At 44.8% G+C, this 21,794-nt stretch overlaps 1 protein-coding gene across 1 annotated transcript in view; it reads right to left on the bottom strand.

Annotated features, from left to right (window-relative positions):
* The window catches only part of LOC139311676 (uncharacterized), a 396,884-nt gene extending 375,467 nt beyond the window's left edge, over positions 1 to 21,417 (bottom strand). Inside the window, 5 exon segments of the mRNA XM_070936149.1 lie at positions 12,347 to 12,574; positions 12,995 to 14,287; positions 14,900 to 15,026; positions 16,163 to 16,245; positions 21,366 to 21,417. Coding sequence (XP_070792250.1) covers positions 12,347 to 12,574; positions 12,995 to 14,287; positions 14,900 to 15,026; positions 16,163 to 16,237 — 1,723 coding nt within the window. The 5' untranslated portion in view covers positions 16,238 to 16,245; positions 21,366 to 21,417.
* Between the last annotated feature and the right edge of the window lie 377 nt (positions 21,418 to 21,794).

The raw sequence follows: 21,794 nt of genomic DNA, 5'->3' as shown, positions 1-21,794 counted from the left end.
AGAGAGCGAGAGAGGGAGAGAAAGAAAGCAAGAGAGGGAGGGAGAAAGGGAGAGAAAGAGCGAGAGAGGGAGAGGGCGAGAGAGAGGGGAGAGGCAGAGAAAGACAGTGAAAGGAGGGAGGGAGAGGGAAAGAGAAAGGGGGAGAGGGAGGGAGAGAAAGAGAGCAAGTCGGAGGGAGAGAAAGAGCGAAAGAAAGTAAAAGGGAGAGAGGGAGGGTAGGAGTGGGAGAGAGACCGAGAGAGAGGGGGGGAGGAGATACTGGCCCAAAGTCACCCCGGGAGCAGCAGTGGGAAGGGGTCCTCCTTGCCCACCCTCTCCTTCCCGCCCGATGAGCTGCGCGGGTCCAGCCGAGCAAGAAAACGTTCCTCGCACAGGAACGACTTCTCTGCATCTCTGCCGCCCCCTGCTGGTCATGCTGAGGGCTGCGAGGGCTGGCCAGGCAAGGCGGGGGAAAGGTCTTGTGGGCCGTGGCTGCCACCTGGTGGTCACCGAAGGCCTTTGCGATGGTGGGGAAGAAGCGCCAGCAGACATCGGAAGCTGTCTTACCTCTGCAGCCCAGATTTTGGGGTGAGGAGGGGGAGCCTGAGGACTCCTTTTCCCGCTGACGAGTTTTATTCAAAGCAGAAGCTTTTCTGAGCAGCTCTGTGGAGATTATCAGCCACCCAGGTCATAACTGTCTCAAAGGAGCCTTGGTAGTACAGTGGTTTAATGCACCCTGTAATTAACACAGCTGCCTGCAATTTCTGCAGGTTCGAATCTCACCAGGCTCAAGGTTGACTCAGCCTTCCATCCTTTCTAAGGTAGGTGAAATGAGGACCCGGTATGTGGGGGCAATAAACTGACTTTGTATAAATATACAAAAGTATGAAGGCTATTGCTTAATGCATTGTAAGCCGCCCTGAGTCTCCGGAGAAGGGCGGCATATAAATCAATTTTTTTTAAAAAAAGGGGGGGGGGCTGTTGAAAAAGGCAACTGGACTGTTTTTTTCCTGAGGAAGGTGGTGCTTTTTTCCAGAAGCAACTGGACTTCCTTGTTTGTTTGTTTTTTTTTTTTTTTTTTGAAGATGTCTCCCTTCTCATCCAAGATGCTTCTTCAGCTCTAACTGGAGGGTGGGGAATGGAAGGATTCATACTCCTTGCAGCCTGCCGGTCACTTGCATCCTTTGAGAGAGGCCTTGAGGCCACTTGGAGGTTTATCGGGGTCCACCTCAGGGTCACCCGAGTTGTGCGAATGGGTGCGGAGCCTTCTTGGAACTGCTGAAGGGACCCTGTTGTAGACCCTCATCCAGTCAGGGCTGAAGAAGCTGCTTGGATGAGAAGCGAAACATCTTCAAAGACAAACCAGTTGCCTCTTGGAAAGCTCCTTGGGACAACCACGACCTGGAGGACTGAGAATGTCCATAGACACCTTTTAGCACGCTAAGGAGCCTTTCTGGAGCAAGTGGGGACTGATAGACCCCCAAAACTGGCAGAATGTAGCACATTCTGCTGCTTTGGATGTTTTGAGCCTGACGCCTTCCATTGTCTCCCAGTTTTCTAGACTACATCCTCCTAAAACTGTGACTAGAGTTGCCTCTGAGTTTTTTCCTCCTTCACCTTCCGGAAGAGCCTTGGTAGTACAGTGGTCTAAAGCACCCTGTTATTAAAACCAGCTGCCTGCAATTACTGCAGGTTCGAATCTCACCAGGCTCAAGGTTGACTCAGCCTTCGATCCTTTCTAAGGTAGGTAAATTGAGGACCCAGTTTGTAGGGGGCAATAAGATGACTTTGTATAAATTTATTTATTTATTTATTTTATCATATTTGTATACCGCCCTACTCCCAGAGGACTCAGGGCGGTGAACAGCCAAGATAAAAATACAAAGAACATACAAAAGTTAAAAACTATTAAAAACAGATTAAATAATTTGGGCTCAAAAAACAAATTTAAGACATCCAATTTATCTAAAAACATTTAAAACCCAATTTAAAAGGGAGAGTTAGGCCAGACCAGCCTGTTGGAATAAAAACGTTTTTAGGGCGCGGCGGAAGATGCGCAAGTCTTGGATCCTCCGTATCTCCGGGGGGAGCTCGTTCCAAATGGCAGGTGCCCCCACAGAGAAGGCTCTCCCAGTGGGGGCCACCAGTCGACATTTTTTGGCCGACGGCACCCTGAGGAGCCCCTCTCTATGGGAGTGAACTGGTCGGTGAGAGGCTACTGATGGCAGAAGGTGGTCTCGTAAGTACCCTGGTCCTGAGCCATGGAGCGCTCTAAAGGTGGTAACCAAAACCTTGAAGCGCACCCGGAAGACCACTGGGAGCCAGTGCAGCTCGCGCAGGAGGGGGGTCACATGGGAGCGCCACATCGCTCCCGTCACCACCCGCGCGGCCGCATTCTGGACCAGTTGGAGCCTCCAGGTGCTCCTCAAGGGGAGCCCCATGTAGAGAGCATTGCAATAGTCCAAGGCGTGAGGACTATATAAAATAGTGAGAAATATATAAAAGTATGAAGGCTATTGCTTAGCGCATTGTAAGCCGCCCTGAGTCTCCGGAGAAGGGCGGCATATAAATCAAAAAAAAAAAAAAAGGGATGAGGGAGCCAAGAGGGGCAATCCCGGCTTCCATCCTCCAAACGTCCCACAAAAGGCTCCCTGCAGCGATACGTTTCATCCAGATGTTTCACCTTTGTGTAAATAAATCCCAGGGGAAACACGGAGATTTCTCCAAGAAATGGGAATGCAGACTCAGACCTCCATCACCGAGCTTCAGTATTCATGTAATACCGAATTATGTCATTAAGGATGGAGAGAAAAGCGTGGAGGGGGAAAATGAGGCCACGACCCTGGAAGACAGAGATGGATGGGAAAACCATCCTCATCACCTGATGCTTCTCAGCCGTGAGACTTCCCGGGAGGTCAGGGAAACGGGCCAGACAGAAAGGCCTCTGGAAAGCCAGAGTGGGTCCTGCACTGGAAGGCTACAGACACGTGTCACGGCGGGTCGTGGGAAAAACAAGTGAGCCGTGGCTGGAGGAGACCTCTAGAGTTGGGGCCTCATCGGCTCGAAGCCTCGGATTTCCCCATCTCAGCAATCCTTGCCTCCCCGAGAGATTGCTTTACTCAGGGCCCGCCTGGGTCCTCTTGGGGACCCCCAGTTGAACACGGAAACGTACCCTCCAGTTGCGCTGCACACAATCTGCGGAGCCCCTCCCCCTTTCTCGTTCTGCTCCAAAGGCTTTCTCGGCAGAGAAAAATCACCAGAGATTCTGCCCAGAGACCGATGACTCATCAGAAGCGAGGCTTCCCATTGGTGCAACCCATTTCTGTCAGTATTCTTGTCAAGACCCTCCCCCTCCCGCCCAATTCCACTTCTCTTGGGGAGGGGGCTTGGGGGAAGCTTCCAGGGGCTGTTGCCGCTGCTGGTGGGGACGTCGGCGGGAGCCCTGGAAACAAAGGGGTTCCCAGCATTCGGCTCTTCTGCAGGGAGTCCTGGAGTCCCAGAGGAGTGGGAGGAGCCTATTCTGGCGGGAAGAGCGGAGACGGAGACAGAGGCTGCTCTGAGGGAAGAGCCACCATTGGAGTGGTGGTCTTTGGGGTCCTCAGGGAGGGACTAGACTCCTTTCTCTGGGTCAGACACCGAATTGGGCCTCCTTCTGGTCCCCTCTCCTCCCTCAGGGGCCCCTTTCCGGCTTCTCTGTTGGGAGACCCCCAGGGGACCCTTTGAAGTCACCCCGTCACTGAGGCAAATGACTAGGACGATCCCCAGATCCCCACACTGGATCCCCCTTCAAGTCTTCGGCCTCCACTCTTGCAAAGGAAGAAGGTAAAGTTGACTGAAGCACTTTTAATGCTGCCTGGATCAGCTCCACAGATGTAAAGTTTACATGATTGGAAATATTATGCATAAATAAATGAATGAATGAATGAATGAATGAATGACTGACTGAATGAATGAATGAATGAATGAATGACAGGATTTTGTAATGAGAAACGTTCCCACATTTTGTTTGCTTCTTTCATAGATAAATCTACCTTACTCGTGCTTTTCTCATTCCATGGTTTTCAAGGTGTTGGAAGAAATATCCTTCGGGTTCAGTTCCAAGTGGGGAAAAAAAAGACTGGAAAGATGGTTTAATGGTGGACGGGATCACACGGCTTGAGTTCCTGAGCAGAAAAAAAAAAGGGCAGAGATGCTGAGAGTCCCTGGGATTTATACCCTCTCTGGCTTTGAACTTCCAGGGGCACAGGAAGAGTATCCTGACTGGTTGCTGTCAGAGGACACAGCTAGCCTTGCTGGTTGATGTAATCTCCCCAGGTGCCATGTGGGGAGTTTCTGTTACTAGATGGGTCCTATTGTGTTGCAGATGATGGTCAATTGACAAAGATTGAGTTTCTGCCTCTGGCCCATGGACAAAGGTGGGGTGGGGGGGGAGAGGGTGGAGGCAGGAAGGTGAGAGCTGCTTTGTCTTTAAAACATGCTTCTCCATTTCTCATCCAGGGAAATATATTCTGCCTTTTTAATATTTCCTAAAATATTTCATTCTTCTAGCAGAGGGGTGGGTGCTAACTTCCTACTGTAGGAGGTTAGCACTCACCCCTTCCCTAGAAGAATGAAATATTTTAGGAAATATTAAAAAGGCTGAATATTATGTTTCCCTGGATGAGAAATGGAGAAGCATGTTTTAAAGACAAAGGAGCTCCCATCTTCTTGCCCCCCCACCCTTTGTCAATGGGCCAGAGGCAGAAACTCAATTCCGTCCCATCTTTGTCAATGGACCATCATCTGCAACACAATAGGACCCATCTAGTAACAAACTAACCTAATAGGACCCATCTAGCAACAGAAACTCCCCACATGGCACCTGGGAAGATTACATTAGCCAGCAAGGCTAGCTGAGACCCCCACCCCCTGGGAGTCTGACAACCAATCAGGATACTCTTTCAGGGCTCCAGGAAGTTCAAAGCCAGAGAGGGCATAAAACCTGGAGACTCACTGCATCTCAGCCCTTTTCTGTTCAGGAACTCAAACCATGTGATCCTGTCCACCATTAAACCATCTTTCCAAGCAGTCTCCATGTTTCCAGTGTCTTTTTCCCCACTTGGAGCTGAACCAAGAATATTTCTTCTAACACTACAATGGCATCATTGTGCAGTGTGAAACTGAGTCGGATGTGAATTTATTCCACCCCCTTCTAGCACTTTGTAACGTTTTATTCCACTCTCCCCCCCTCCCTCTCCGGATTAGTTTTCCTACATATTCAGCTGTTTCTTCATTTAGCTGTTTTGTTCAATGTATATAAAATAGGGCATCATTTACATTACGCAACAACTGTTTCCAATAATTTATTAACCTACAAATTGAGAAAGGTGGTTAATAATCAGGAAATGTGTTTTTTAAAAAACTATATTAAGATAAAAAGCACAAAGTCACAATCATGCTACTAACAGTCTTCTCCAAAACCATACCAATGCTATGATCCTAACATGTCAAGTATGATTGATCTTTCTGTTCAACCTGATATCACAAAATGAAATAGAGGCACTAAAGTGACATTTGAAAATCTTGAGAAATAGACTTCCGGTCTGGAGCCATGGCGCCAGTCGGGGAAATAGCGGGCTCTAACGAGCCCGTGAAAACCCCAACTGACAAACCACTGTCCGATCGGTCTTTGGACCGTCCCTCATCTTGTAGGGATGGGGGGGTGAAGAGGAGCGCCTCGGTGTGCCAAGAGGAACAGGCAAGTTCCTCGGAGGCCAGAGGGAATCCTCGAAATCGACGGTGGGGATAGGCAGCCATGGCGGCTGCCACAAAGCCGCGGCAGACCGGGACACAAGATCGTACAGGAGAGAAGAAGAAGAAAGAGCAAATATCCCGAAGCCGGGTGAGTGACACCAACCCAGGCAAAACAACAGGATTATTTGGCTTTTTTTTGGGAAAAAATAAGACCCCAACTTTAAATAGCGGCTACAGATCTGTGGGGCTTGAAGATCAAAAGGAAAAAAAAATGGAAATAAAGACCCAAAACAGACTTTGCTTTAGTAAATTGGGAAGAATTGGCTTTTAATAATTTAGAAAAGTGACTTTTTTTCCCCCCTTATTTGGAGTGGATTGGAGAACTGTATCTTTGGGAGTTTACACCTTTGAAAGTTAACGAAGCTAATGAAGAAAGACAGACGGATGGCTACATAATTGCCATGGAGTCTGCACTGACTAGGAGAGTGGATTGAAAAGATTTCCCTTTCCCTTTCCGTTTGGAAAAGAAACTTTTAAAGTGGCTTTTTACTTTGGATTATTTTGAAATTAACATTAGATCTATTAAATTTGGAGACCTTTATTCTGTCCTGGATGATCTCAAGAAGAAAGAAGGAACATTTTGGACATTTGACAATGGAAATTAACAAGTTTAGCAAAAAAATTAGGTGTGGCGTAAGAAGAAAAGACAGGAAGTTGATGCATCACACATGGAACAGACATTATAAAGCATTAAAGGGACATACAAAACTTTTTAACTTGAACAGATGAACTTTGAAATGGAACATTTATGGACAGACAGAAAAAGGAAGAAATAAAGTAGATAAATTTAAATGTAACTAAATTGAAATGTAAAGTTTAAAAGCCTAAAGGTATATATGATTTTTGGATAAAAACAGGAGGGTTTTTTGAGTGATCAAAATAGAAAATAAGGGATGGTAATTAAAATAGAGGATGATATATGGGTGGTTAAAAACAATAAAGAAGAGTATATTTCAATGCAAGACAACTTGAAGAAAATTTACTGTTTGATGTAACATGTTTTAATTTTAATATGCAAACAAATGCTAGAATGGTGATTATGTTTGATTAAGGTTTTATTGAACAAACTATAAGACACACAGATTTTAGCAACAAACTGCGATTTAATTTAACATATGCTGGAAATGATGATTATTATGAAATATATTGAGAATTAATTTGAAAGAGCATGTTGGGAAACTGACATAAAATAGATAACTATATTGTAAGAGAAAATTAAAATAAGAGAGATGGATACCAACTAGATAAGAGTTTGAGACTCAGAGGAAATATGTTGGAAACTAGTTAAAATGCTGGAAATCAGCCAAACACTTACAGGAGAGTTGGAGGAGAATATGCTGGAAATCAGCCAAACAAGAGTGGGAGCCCTGGAGGGGACTATGCTGGAAATCAGCCAAACATAATATGCTGGAAATCAGCCAAACAAGAGTGGGACTATGGAGGGGACTATGCTGGAAATCAGTCAAACATAATATGCTGGAAATCAGCCAACAAAACGCTGGAAATCAGCCAAACAAATAGGTGGAGAGTTGGAGGAGATTATGCTGGAAAATATGCTGGAAATTAGCTAATAATGGTGGTAGGCTTGGAGGAGACTATACTGGAAATTAGCCAAAAATAGTTGGTGTTTTGGAGGAGACTATGCTGGGAATCAGCCAAACATAATATGCTGGAAAACAGCCAAGCAATAGAGGGAGGTATGGAAGAAAATATGCTAGAAATTAGTTTAAATAAAACATGTTTTTGTGATAAATCTGTGTAACATGGAAATTGTAATAGATGATACGTGTTTTTAAGTGTGTTTAAGATACTAAGATTCGAGGAAAAGGGTCAAGAGATTAAGAATTAGATAGAAATTTGTTTTAGAAAGTGTAATAAAAATGGAGTTGTATTGAACTTGAAATTAAAGATTTGTGGTGATAAAATTGTAAGGTAAATAATTGGAATAAGAGGTTAGAATATTGTTAAAAATTATTTTGACACTGATGGTAAAAGATACAAGGTGAAGAAGAACAAGATAAAATCAGGATTGACATATAGATATAAAAATGAGTGAAAGTTAGTTTGAAAGTAAAATTGTATTGATATAATGGATTTGTTTAGGTGGAGATGCTAGACTTTATGTTAAAATTTGTTTTTTTTTATGTCTTGAATTTCTTTCCACAAAAGATGTAATGGAAATTGAATGGAGCTTGTTAAAGGAATGTAAGCGTGGTAACCATCTATGACCAGATCGAGACTTTGTTCTTAAAAGTTATATTTTATGTTTATGTTTGGGAAAAAAAAATAAAAAATATTTACCAAAAAAAAAAAAATCTTGAGAAATAGAAAATACGGTTCGGTACTGATAACTTATGTTAGGGTGTGTGTAAAAAGTATTTGTTGCTTGTGCAACGAGCAGAGCAGAAATACACAGGGAAGGAGATAAACGTCCAGCTCATGTGAGAATAATACTTTATAGATAACAAGCAGTCTCGGTGTAAGTAAAACAGTCCAAGGTCATAAACAGTAATATCAGTCCAGTAAGTATCTTCCCTTACCAAAGCAAACAGACTTTAGTAACTCTTGGTATACAATACCATACGCAGTAAGCAACAGGATACAATCAGGTATCAATCCGGAAGAAGCAGGAAGAAGGAACGCTTCTCTGTGCTGCTTATTTATGCACTGTAGCCTAATTACAGGGTTCAGCAAACCCTGATTACGTGGCTCAGTTGTTTCTTAAAGAAACAGATATATTGCCTGACCAACAAGTTAGGAGTAAGCTGCAAGCTGAACCTAACAGCCAATCTTCCCAATCTGAGAAACTGAACAATGAATAATTTAAATCAAGCAATATTTCTTTTTGAAAAAATATTGCTAATATGGTACATTGTTGGATCAATAAAACCATTTTTAAAGTCCCTTTCAGTTGGGAGAATAGAACAGAACAGAGCTGGAAGCGACCTTGGAAATCTTATCAAGCAGGAGACCCAGCCCAGCCTATACCAATTCAGACAAGTCATTTCTAACTCACTTCTTAAAAACCTCCAGTGATGAAGCACCCATGATTTCGGAAGACAAACTGTTCCACGTGTGGACTTACTAAAGCTTTATAGAACTGTATTAATACTTCACAGGACTTTGATTCTATTCCTCTGCCTGTACCTATAAATATTTGGGAGAGACTTTCACTTATTTATTTATTTATTTATTTATTTATTTATTTATTTATTTATTTATTTATTATTTTATTATTTTATTAGATTTCTATACCGCCCTACTCCCGAAGGACTCAGGGCGGTGAAGAGCCACAGAGTAAAACACATAAATGCAAAAATTTAAAATAGAATAAAATGAATTAAATAATTTGGCTGAAACAATTTAAAATACCCAGTAATTTAAAAACAAATTAAAATTTACATTTAAAAGGGGAGAAGATTTAGGCCAGGCCAGCTTGATGAAATAAGAAAGTCTTGAGCGCGCGACGGAAGGTGCAACCAAACTTGTGCACATACAGTATCTGACAAAAAAATAGCTTAAATGCCTTCCTACTTGTTTAAAGAAGGCCACTATTTTCAACACAATTAGAGCTAAAATGGATATACACACATCCCTTTTCCCTTGCTTTGCTTGCATAAAACCAGGTTTTCAAAAAGCCTGGAGGCTGATCCCAGACTCACTTCAGATGTTGATTCAGTTTCTGCCTAAATAAAGCAGGTTGTTACCAAGCAGAACTTTTAAGGTTTTGGAGCAATGAGAGGGGCAATTGTTTAACAGATTTTTTTGAATGATAACTTAACTGAATAGGTAATAAAAAAATCTATCCAGAGCTTCCCAAAATCTATACATTTATTCAGTTGCTCCTATGGCGATACTCTGAAAGAAGGAAGACTGTACACCACAATTTTCCACAGATATTATTCTTTTTACACTCCATATCTTTAGATCAGTGGTTCTCAACCTGGGGGTCGTGAACCCTTTGGGGGTCGAACGGCCATTTCACAGGGGTCGCCAAAGCCCTCTCTCGCCCCCCCCCCACATCTTCACTCATCCTCGCCCTCTGCCTCTGTTGGATCGCAGGTCGCCGTTCGCTTACCCCGCCCACTCCCAATCTATTGCTGCCTCCTGAGTCCCAGCTGATGGCTAGAGAGAAAAAAACTGTTTAAATTCTTGCCATAGGGCTTCAAAGGGCCGCCCTACAGCTGATCAGTGTTAAAAGAAAACAAATGAGTAGACTGGTGCCTGCAAAAATAGAAAAAACAGCCCCTTTCAGCTTCAGCATAGGTTAATTACTATAAGTTGATTTGATCAGCCTCCCGACTCTCAGCTGTTTTGCTCAGGGCTCTGTTGCTAGCTAGCTGCAAAGAGGTAAATTGCTGGAGCAGATTTTGTTTCCCCTAGCTAAAGCAAAACTGAAAGTAAAGCAGGGTCTTTGCTGCAAGATGACAAAATGAGGCAGAGAGAGATTTCTTTTTCCTCACCAAAAAAGGTAGGTGCAAAACTGCAAACAATGGGAAATTTAGAGGCAAAAGAGGAGAGTTCAAGATTTTAAAACACAAAAGAAAAAAAGCTCTATTTAACTAGGGAATTGTAATAATTGAGATACTATTAATAATTGTATATTGTGTTGAAAGCAGAAATGGTTAAGTTGTGGTTTGGAGGAATATATGGGGGAAATTATTTGGTTTATTATTATTGGTAAATATAATTAATTGATTTGTAAGAAATTGGATTGCATGGAAATAATTGGAATATTCATGTTCCTATTGATTAATATACAAAAAAGATAGTTATATACCGTAACTAATTGATTTATATTAAAATGTTGAATTTGTATTAAACAACTGTATTACATAATTATATAATTAACCAATGTGAGGATGGATATAAAAATAGATGACAATGGGAAGGGGTATAATATAGAATAGAAGGGAAAAATTGAATTTGATTAAGATTAGAGATGAGGATGAAGGGTAATATTGGTTTTTTTAAAAAAATAGATGAGGAATAAATATGGCAAAAAGGAAATATAGAAATTGTAAATTTAATTGAAATGACTAAACACTGTTTAAATTTGTGAACCGGCCAAATACTCTGTTCAAAGAAAATACATTGTATGTTTGTATGTGTGTTTCTAATTATTGCTATTTATTCATATTTGTTCTCTCTTATTCTTTAAAGTTTAACAATTCATTCTTTATCTTAATATCTTTATATTTGTTTGGGGTTGGTTTTCTTCCCTTTCATCTTTTTTATTGTACAACAATCTTTCTCCTCAAACCTACCACCTCTCTCTTTTCTTTCCTTCTTACTTTCTCTTCCCCCCCTCTTCTCCTCCTCCCTACTTCCTCTTCCTTTCTCCTTCTCCTCCTCTCTTCCTCCCTCTCTTACCCTCACTCCTACTCTAATTTCCCTTCCCTTCCTTCATCCCTCTCTATTGCTGTATCCTTTTATGCATATGGACTACTCAGAGGGCTGAAAAAGTTATTTTTGACTGGTCCTCGCACTTTTGACCAGTCCTCAAGCTTACGACTGTCCTCACATTTTACGTTTTTGCCCTATCTTGTCACCATGGTGAAGAGAAGCAGTTGTGAAATGAGTGACACGATTGTTAAGAATGCTGCACGGGCATAAATGATGACCAGTCATAAGTGCGAAGACCGGTCAAAAGTGCGAGGACCTGTCAGAAATTACTTTTTTCAGCCCTCTGGGTAGTCCTTTTGTGCACATGGACTACTCAGAGGGCCGAAAAAGTTATTTTTGACTAGTCCTCGCACTTTTGACCAGTTCTCGAACTTACGACTGTCCTCACATTTTACGTTTTTGCCCTATCTTATCACCATGGTGAAGAGAAGCAGCTGTGAAATGAGTGACATGGTTGTTAAGAATGCTGCACGGGCATAAATGTGAGGATGGTCATAAGTGTGAGGACCAGTCAAAAGTGCGAGGACCTGTCAGAAACGGCTTTTTTCAGTCCTCTGAGTAGTCCCTATACACATAGCCACGGCCACCCGGTCACATGACCTCCAAACCACACCCACAAAATAAGCCACGCCCACAGAACCAGTAGTAAAAAATTTTAGAACCCACCCGTGTTGTGGGTCATATAAATAAGGGGAAAACGTTGATGGCTTTCCACTAGTTTTCTGCCCACTGTGGATTATTTCTTGAGAAGCATTCTGTTTTCACAAAAGCTCCTTCTGAATTCCATACATTTCTATTTCCCTCCAGTGTGGATCCCCTTATGAAAGTAAGGTGATTTTCAAATCTGGAGCTCTTTCCACATTCCAAACATTTATAGGGTTTCTCTCCTGTGTGGCTCCTTTTATGGTAAATCAGAGACGTACTGGCAGTGAAGATCTGTCCACAATCTGTACACTTTCATGCGAAGTAAGGGAACCCTTCACACTGAACCATTTTCCATAATCCACACATTTCTAAGGCTTTCCCTCTATATGGACCCTTTTGTGGAGTTTCAGACACACACTGTGCCTGAAGCTCTTCCCACAGTCTGGGCATGTATAGGGTTTTTCTCCTGTGTGGATCCGTCTATGAGAAGTAAGAGCATTCTTTGCACTGAAGCTCCTTCCACACTCCATGCATTTATAGGGTTTCTCTCCTGTATGGACCCATTTATGAGAATTGAGAGCACTCTTTACAGTGAAGCTCTTTCCACACTCCATGCATTTAAAGGGTCTTTCTCCTGTGTGGACCAGTTTATGGGAAATAAGTTTACCGCTTTGCCTGAAGCTCTTCCCACAGTCTAGGCATTTATAGGGTTTTTCTCCTGTGTGGATCAGTTCGTGGGAAGCAAGGGTACCTCTTTGGCTGAAGCTCTTTCCACACTCCATGCATTTAAAGGGTCTTTCGCCTGTGTGGACCAGTGTATGACGATTAAGAGCACCGCTTTGCCTGAAGCTCTTTCCACACTCCATGCATTTAAAGGGTCTTTCTCCTGTATGTATCTTTTCGTGGGCTGTAAGGGAAGCCTTCATTCTGAAACTTTTTCCACAATCCACACATTTATAACGTTTTCCCCCCAAATGGATCCTTTTGTGGCACATCAGGTACTTACTACTTATGAAGCCCTTCCCACATTCTATGCATTTAAAGGGTTTTTCTCCAGTATGTACCCTTTGGTGAGAAGTAAGATCACTTTTTATTCTGAAGCTCTTTCCACACTCCAGGCATGTATTGGGTTTTTCTCCTGTGTGGATCCGTTCATGAGAAGTAAGATTACTTTTTATTCTGAAGCTCTTTCCACACTCCAGGCATGTATAGGGTTTTTCTCCTGTGTGGATCCGTTCATGAGAAGTAAGAGCACTTTTTATTCTGAAGCTCTTTCCACACTCCAGGCATGTATAGGGTTTTTCTCCTGTGTGGATCCATTTATGAGAAGTAAGATCACTTTTTATTCTGAAGCTCTTTCCACACTCCAGGCACGTATAGGGTTTTTCTCCTGTGTGGATCCGTTCATGAGAAGTAAGAGCACTTTTCATTCTGAAGCTCTTTCCACACTCCAGGCATGTATAGGGTTTTTCTCCTGTGTGGAGCCGCTTATGACGGTTCAGGTAACTGCTGCTTTTATAGCTCTTTCCACACTCCATGCACTTATAGGGTTTTTCTGCTGTGTGGACCTGTTTATGGGAAACAAGGTTACTGCTTTGGCTGAAGCCCTTCCCACAGTCTAGGCATTTATAGGGTTTTTCTCCTGTGTGGATCAGTATATGATGATTAAGAGAACTGCTTCCCTTGAAGCTCTTTCCACACTCCATGCATTTATAGGGTTTCTCTCCTGTGTGGAGCCGTTTATGAAGGTTCAGCTGACTGCTGCTTTTATAGCTCTTTCCACATTCCATGCACTTATAGGGTTTTTCTCCTGTGTGGACCCGTTTATGGGAAACAAGGTAATAGATTTGCCTGAAAGTCTTTCCACACTCCATGCATTTAAAGGGTTTTTCTCCTGTATGTATCGTTTTATGGTACGTAAGGGAATTCTTCGTACTGAACCTTTTCCCACAATCCACACATTTATAAGGTTTTACCCCTCCCCCCCTTTTGTGGGATTTCAGACACTCTCTGTACCTGAAGCTGTTTCCATATTCTAGGCAGTTATCGCATTTTTCTCTGGTGTGGATCTCTTTATGGGAAGTTAAATTACCTCTTGTCTCAACGCTTTTTCCACAGTCCACACCATTGTAGGGGTTCTCCCTTTCCTCGTTCATTTTATGTGCAGTAAGATTATTACTGATGAAGTTATTTCCCGTTTTGCAGTGGAAACTAACATTGGGATTTGATTTGAATCTTTTTCTACTTTGACATTTCTCCGTATTTTCTTTGGAATCAGGTTGGGTCAGGAAACGATCCATTTCCACAGATTCAAGAATAGATTTTTCTCTCCAATTGTGCTTCTTTTCATGTGTCTTCCTTCCCCACGTATTTGTAGAGGTCTCCTCAGGAATTTCAGTTTTGATTATTTGCAGTGGCATTAAATTTGGCTCTTGGTCGCTTTCCTTCTTCTGCGCATCAAGTGCTTGTGGGGGAAGAAAAATAAATTAGAATAATCTACAATGTCCACGTTGGTGTCCCTATGTATAGATTTATCTACAACTAAGCATCTGCGGAAGAGGAATAAGGGAAATGAATATTAGTTATTAACTTAAAGACTAGCATGGCTGCTTATCTAACCCTCATTCTTGGCAGTTAAAAATTTAAAGCAAAACCAAGTCTTGACATCTGGACCTGACACACAAATTGTGTCAACTATGACACACTCAACTTGCATGCAATAAGACAACATATGTCACTACAACACATAGCAAGACAAAATTGTTGCTGAGTAAGACAATTGCAACAGGCAAAAACATCTCTCGGATCATCTTCCCAATCACTCTGCAGTAATGTCCCAGGGCCCAAGGGTGACCACAAGACTGAATGTCAACACTTCCTGGTCACCACACTGATCTATTTCTTCAAAATGAAACTGTGCTACTTAGAAGACCATGAACGGGGACTGGAATTAATATAAGAGAAAAACAGAAGAGATGAAATAATTTTTAACAAATTACGTATAGATCTAAGTTGTAAATAAAGAATCTAGCGACACTTTGCTCTGATTTAAATTGTCCTCCAGAGGAACCCTTACCTAAAGAGGCCACCATCCTAGACGTTTCCAACATGACTTCTTGATACAGGGCTTTCTGGCTGGGATCAAGTAGCAACCACTCTTCACTGTTGAAATTGATGGCTACCTCCCGAAAGGACACAGGATCCTAAAGAAGGAAGGAACCCTGTGAGCAGACTTGATAGAATTTGCAAGATCTCCTTCAATATGGAAATACTATAAGCACAAATGTCTGGAGATTCTCAGTCATCCATGGACACGGTTGTCCCAAAAGTGCTTTTTTGAAGTGGTAACTTTACTTTCTGGTTGTTCTTTGAAGACGTTTCACTTCTCATCCAAGCTGAAGAAACCTCTTGGATGAGAAGTGAAATGTCTTCAAAGAACAACCAGAAAGTCCAGTTGCCTCTTCAAAAAAGCACCTTTGGGACTAAAAGTCAAAGTGAAAATTCTTGATTGGACATTTGCCTAGTTGGACTCAACACATTATATGATAAAAAGGGCAGAATTCAGCCAATTACAGCATGTTTTACCATCTTGACTCACTCTCCTGACCTTCAATGTCATTAACCTGCCTTGATCAAGTGGCATAGAGTGCCTTAGACACACCATCTGCCATTGGCGCCAACGTTTTGTGATGTTTGCACGGGGTTCTGTGGGATTTCTGTCTCGCATACTAACCAAACACCAGCCTGAAGATGACAAATGAGACTTCGTCAAAACGTCGCCAAGACACTTCCAATTTTACACGGGAGAAAACCCGAATAACCAAAGACCTACATATATATATATATATATATATATATATATATATATATATACATACACACACACAATAAAAAAGTTAAATTGAAAAAAACCCCGCTGATGAACATTCATGAAAATATTAGGGAGGCACTTCCAGGCATCAAGATGTAGATGATACACAAAGCAATTTCTGCTTCTCCTTTTCTATCCCTTTCCACAATGATAGGAAAAGAGGATTATACTTAAAATAAAGTAGATTTAGCCTAATTATTTATGTTTCCTTTCTGCTTTACTTGGGACAGATAACATGAACTGCCATGAGGCATTTTTTGAAACCAGAATAATACAACCACTAAGGAATTCCATAGACCTCCAAATCTTTGTTGAGAGGTGGGCCTATTTGACTGATCGTAAATGTAAATTTCTAATTTCCTTGTTGTGCTTTGCTCAGGAATAGCAGTATCATAGGTTGAGTCCCCAAAGGAAACCAGAGGTCTCCTACTCCTCCCCCATTTTAGCTGCTAATCTCTTCCTTCCTACCTGAGTCAGGAATCCAGCGGCTCTTTCAGCTCCACCAATAGAAGGAGATGATTCAATGAGGAATGGTGACTCCATTTTGTCCACTGGGAAGGAGAGAGACAGGAAAGGGTTCAACTTCATCTTTTCTAGCTTGAAGGCACAATTTAAGATTTCTTCCTGTCCTGCCCAGGAAACTTCCAGTTCTCTCTCTTCTACAGTCTGCCTTTCATAGGCTCCATCATGGGAGCCAAGAATGAAAGGAGAAGACCAAACCCACCACATGCTGAAGATCAAATCTCAGTTAGATTGTTCTAATCTTTGGAACAACATATGGAAGTTTATACTCTTGGCAACCAAAGTATTTGCTCAATCACAGTAAATTCTCCCCCCCCCCTCTCTGCAGTTTGAAATCAGAGAAATTAGTGATATTCTAGCAATCCAGGAAACATGCCTGAAAGGACAGGTGGTGTTGGAAATGGCCCAGCAATGATCTGTGTAGGAATTTAGTCAAAATTATCTCTGAAGGAAGGCCAAAAACAAAGATCTCAGGATGGAGGAGGAGCCAGAATGCAACTCAAGGTGGCCCCTACAGGGTTGGTCTTCTGCAAAAGGCAAACCATAGGCTTGCTCTATGGTATTCACAGTAAATTCTTCCCCCACCAGGTCCTAAGCCATGGAGCGCTCTAAAGGTGGTAACCAAAACCTTGAAGCGCACCCAGAAGACCACCAGGAGCCAATGTAGCTCGTGCAGGAGAGGTGTTACACGGGAATGCCATGTCGCTCCCATAACCACCTGCGCGGCTGCACTCTGCGCCAGTTGGAGCCTCCGGGTGCTCCCCAAGGGGAGCCTCATGTAGAGAGCGTTGCAGTAGTCCAGGCGGGAAGTGACGAGGGCATGAGTGACCGTGTGTAAGGAGTCCCGATCCAGAAAGGGACACAACTGGCGGATTAGGCGAATCAGATGAAAAATCCTCCCGGCCACGGCCGTCAAGTGCTCTTCTAAAGACAGCCGTGAGTCCAGGAGGACGCCCAAGTTGCGAGCCCTCTCCATGGGGGCCAGTGGTTCGCCCCCAATAGTCAGTGATGGCACCAACTGACTATATCGGGACGCTGGAAACCACAGCCACTTGGTCTTGGATGGGTTGAGTCTGAGCCTGTTTCTCCCCATCCAGACCCGTAAGGCCTCCAGGCACCAGGACATCACTTCAAGGGCATCGTTGTGGTGGTCCGGGGTGGAGATGTACAGCTGAGTATCATCAGCGTACTGATGATACTTCACCCCGAAACCACGGATGATCTCGCCCAGCGGCTTTACATAAATGTTGAACAAAAGTGGCGAGAGGACCGACCCTTGTGGCACCCCACAAATGAGGCGCCTCGGGGTCAACCTCTGCCCCTCTGTCAACACAGACTGCCACCGGTCGGAGAGAAAGGAGGAGAACCACCGCAACACAGTGCCTCCCACTCCTAACTCTTCCAGCCGGTGCAGCATGATACCATGATCGATGGTATCAAAAGCCGCTGAGAGATCTAATAGGACCAGGACAGAGGAGCAACCTCTGTCCCGAGCCCTCCAGAGATCATCAACCAACGCGACCAATGCTGTTTCCATGCTGTACCCAGGCCTGAAGCCCGACTGGAACGGATCCAGATACACCGTTTCATCCAGGTGCTGGGGGAGCTGTCGCGCAACCACACTCTCAACAACCTTCGCCACAAAGCGAAGGTTGGAGACCGGACGATAATTAGACAACACTGCCGGGTCCAGGGAAGGCTTCTTGAGGAGAGGCCTCACCACTGCCTCTTTCAAGGCGGCGGGGAAGTCACCCTCACTCAATGAAGCATTTGTAATCCCCTGGAGCTAGCCTTGTGTCACCTCTCGAGAAGCCAGCACTAACCAGGAGGGACACGGGTCCAACAAACATGTGGTCGCATTCAGTCTACCCAGAATCCTGTCCATGTCTTCAGGAGTCACAGGATCAAACTCATCCCAGATAACATTCTCAAGACCTGCCTCAGTCATCCCCCCTGGAACTACCCAGTCGGAGCCCAGACCTTCCCGAATCTGAGTGATTTTCTCATGCAGATACTGTACAAAGTCCTTGGCTCTACCCTCCAAGGGGTCCTCCCGCACTCCCTGGTGGAGCAGGGAGCGGGTCACCCTAAACAGGGCGGCCGGGCAGTTATCTGATGATGGAATAAGAGCAGCAAAATAGTTACATTTTGCTGCTTTTATCGCCACTAGGTAATTCTTAATATGAGATCTTACCAGTGTCCGGTCAGATTCAGAAAGACTGGCCCTCCAACTACTCTCTAGGCGTCTTTTTCGGCGCTTCATCTCCCTTAGCTCCTCGGTGAACCAAGGAGCCAGATGAGATCGGCGCTGGGTCAGAGGCCGCAAAGGCATGACCTGATCCAGAGCTCCAGCGGCTGCCTATCCCAGGCGGCCACTAGGTCTCCAGTCGAGGCATGAGCCAGAGCCTCAGGGAATGGCCCAAGCTCCATCTGGAACCTGTCAGGTCCCATCAGGCGCCTGGGGCAGAACCATCTTACTGGCTCCGCCTCCCTGCGGCGAGGTGCAGCGGTTCGAAGGGCAAGACGAAGGAGAGAGTGATCTGACCATGACAAGGGCTCGGTGACTATATCCCCCTATTTCAAGATCACTCAACCACTGTCCAGAGACGAAAACCAGGTCCAGCGTGTTTCCCCCCGTGTGGGTAGGGCCATGAATTAGCTGGGTCAGGTCCATAGCTGTCATGGAAGCCATGAACTCCTGAGCCACCTCAGATGCCTCACCGACGGACGGCAGGTTGAAATCCCCCATGACCATAAGTCTAGGGGTATCAACCGCCACTGCTGCGATGACGTTGAGTAGCTTGGGCAGGGCTGCTGCCACATGGCAGGGAGCGAGGTACGTGATCAGCAAACCCATCTGTACCCCATGGCCCCACTTCACAAGGAGGGACTCATAGCCAGCCGTCTGAGGAACAGTGGCCTCCCTCGGTCTAAGACCTTCTTTAATAATAACCGCTACCCCCCCGCCCCACCCCTGTGACCTCGGCTGATGGAATGCGTGGAAACCTGGTGGGCACATTTCAACGAGGGGAACCCCCCTCCTGGCCCAACCAGGTCTCTGTAATACCTGCCAGGTCTGCTCCCCCCTCCTGAACAAGATCACAAATGAGGGGGGCCTTATGTACTACAGACCTGACATTGCACAACATCAGCCGAAGGCCCGGGCCTTGAGGGTCTGTGCTACCTGGGGAACGAGTGGAGCCTTGGGGGCCGGAGTGCGCCACCGCTCGTAAACAGCGAGCGCGCGTTCCCCTAACACGATATGGCCCCCTGCTCCCGCTGTATCTGCCCCTCCCAGTCACGATATTGATGTTAGAAACACTATCTGGATAAGCTCTCACCCCCCCCTCGACCCCGGGTCCCCCACCCCCCATGCCGCGCTTCACAGCCAGACCCGACCTTCCCCTTAGTGGGTTATCCCCCATACCCACAGTCCGAATTATAATCTGACCCCCCCCGGAGCCCCTTAAAAGTTTGACTAAAAATTTATGTAAAAAAACCCTCAACCCCCTCTTCGCGGCATGCCACCTCTCTGGGTTCCAAAACCTGTCATCGAGGTAGGCCCTCGATAACGTGGAGGGCCAGACCTGCAAGAGGGGGCGAGTCTCGCAGCGCAAGAAGTTCAACAGTAGAGTACATCTACAAAACGGGAAAGGTGGAGATGACCTCTGGCAAGGGTTCCATAGAGTCTAAAAGTCTAAGGACGGAGGCAGCAAACTCAAAAGCGTGGGTAACTGGACTCCACTGTCCTCCCATGATAGTGGGAGGAGTCTTATGCCATTTCAGTAAATCCAGGGGGTGTTCCTCCCAGGCATCCTCTCACGATGTCTGGTCACGTGGAATATGCTATGGAGAAGTTCAAAAAACTGTCCCCTCTGTTAAGGAATGGTAGTAATAATCCGGACTCCCTCAGGGCCCACGTTATAGCTGTCCATTTGTCCAACAGTCCGGGGTGTAGATGGAATAAATAGATGGAATAAGCCAGTCCAGGAGGCAGAAGTAGATAGTAAACCTGGGGGCAGAGTTTGATGACACACGGAAAGACAGAGAAAATGGCTTACGAGGCAAAAAGCAGCTGGGGTAATGACCATAATAGGGCCTGCATAGGCCAAAGGAAGTGGGGGGGAGGATATGGCGTGAGGCAACCCAAAGCCAGCCCTCGGCCATCCTCCAACTTTTCCCTCTCCCCAGGACTTTGGTCATTTATACCCCCCCGCCCCCCGTTTGCAGCCCCAACTCAAGGGACCTCCAGATTCCTGCAGGGAGCAGAAGGACCAGTCCCTAATAATGTGAATGATGCAGGGTCAGCTATATGAACACTGAAGGGCCCTCTTTATTCACATTATTGTAAGAAAGAAATGTGCTTGTTTGGAGATTACACTAAGTCAGCTAAAATACATCCTGGGAGATATATATATATATATATATCTCCCAGGATGTAATATATAATATATATAATATATATATATCTTCTGAGGGGCCTAGTTGTCAAGAATGCAAGGACATCCATATGGAACAAGAAGTTACTTATTAACCAAGGAAGGCATAAACCTACGCATCAGCAATCACAGAACTAATAAAGGATGTTTAGCTACGATAATCTTATGAACTAGAAAATAATATAGGAATTCAGTAATTAGGAAGTGTCAATTATCTTAAAACAAATGTATGTTAGCCATATATGGAAAACTGCTGTGCTCGCAGAATCCTGTGTCTTGGAAATGTATAAAAGCAGTTGTTTCAGAGCTCTTCTTGGTTCAGAATTGCAAGTACCAAACTGCCTCTGAACCTTGCGCAATAAACTGCATCTGGCTGACCCAGGAATGTTGTTCAGTTCATTCTATAACACTAACGTTTCCACCAGGGTTCCTTCCACGCTCCACAAACGCCGGGGGCGAAAAACCCCTCAACCTGCTGAGAAGCCCCCTTCTCTAGGACTGGGGGCCAGGAGGGTCAAATTCAGCCCCCCAAGGTCCCAAAAACGCCGGAGGTCGCCCCCATCCCCGGGAGCGCCTCAGACAGAATCCGCCATCTTGAGCATGCGCATTACTCATTACTCAGCATGAGTGTCTCTAAAGATCTACTTGCATTATTAATCTCCAAAACCCCATCAGGGAGATCCGTATTTCCTAAAAGAAGCTTCTCTGACCTGCAGCTCTTCCTGCTTCTCTCTTCTCTGCCAGGCTCAGAGAGGATCTTCCAGCCACTGGCACCGCCGGGCAACTGGTCTCCGCTGGCTCTCCAAGGATCCTCCCAGTCTCGGGATCTGGATCTAAATGGAGATGTGAGCAGGGGATTCCTTTAGGCTTCCTTCTCTCCTCCCCCCTCCCCAATTCGTGGATCTCCCCCCATGCGCAGCCAAGAGCACTTATGGGGCGGACTTCCCGCTCCCTCCAACCTCAGAATCTCCTTCCCTCCCCTGGGCAAGATCTGAGTCGCGGGATCCCCTCTTGCCCGCACCCACCGGATTCCCAGGGAGCAACTCTCAGGCCAACTACCCGAATACTCAGTGGAGCATGCGCAGTGGCCTTAGTCTGTCGTCAGCACCCCCTGCTGGCAGCTGGGGTGAAGTCGCGGC

Source organism: Pituophis catenifer, unplaced genomic scaffold, assembly GCF_029215685.1.
Source record: "Pituophis catenifer annectens isolate HBS135680 unplaced genomic scaffold, rPitCat1.0.hap2 SCAF_2, whole genome shotgun sequence".
Classification (NCBI taxonomy): domain Eukaryota; kingdom Metazoa; phylum Chordata; class Lepidosauria; order Squamata; family Colubridae; genus Pituophis; species Pituophis catenifer.
The sequence above is the reverse complement of the archived record's forward strand: the minus strand, read 5'-3'. Positions and strand labels throughout refer to the sequence as shown.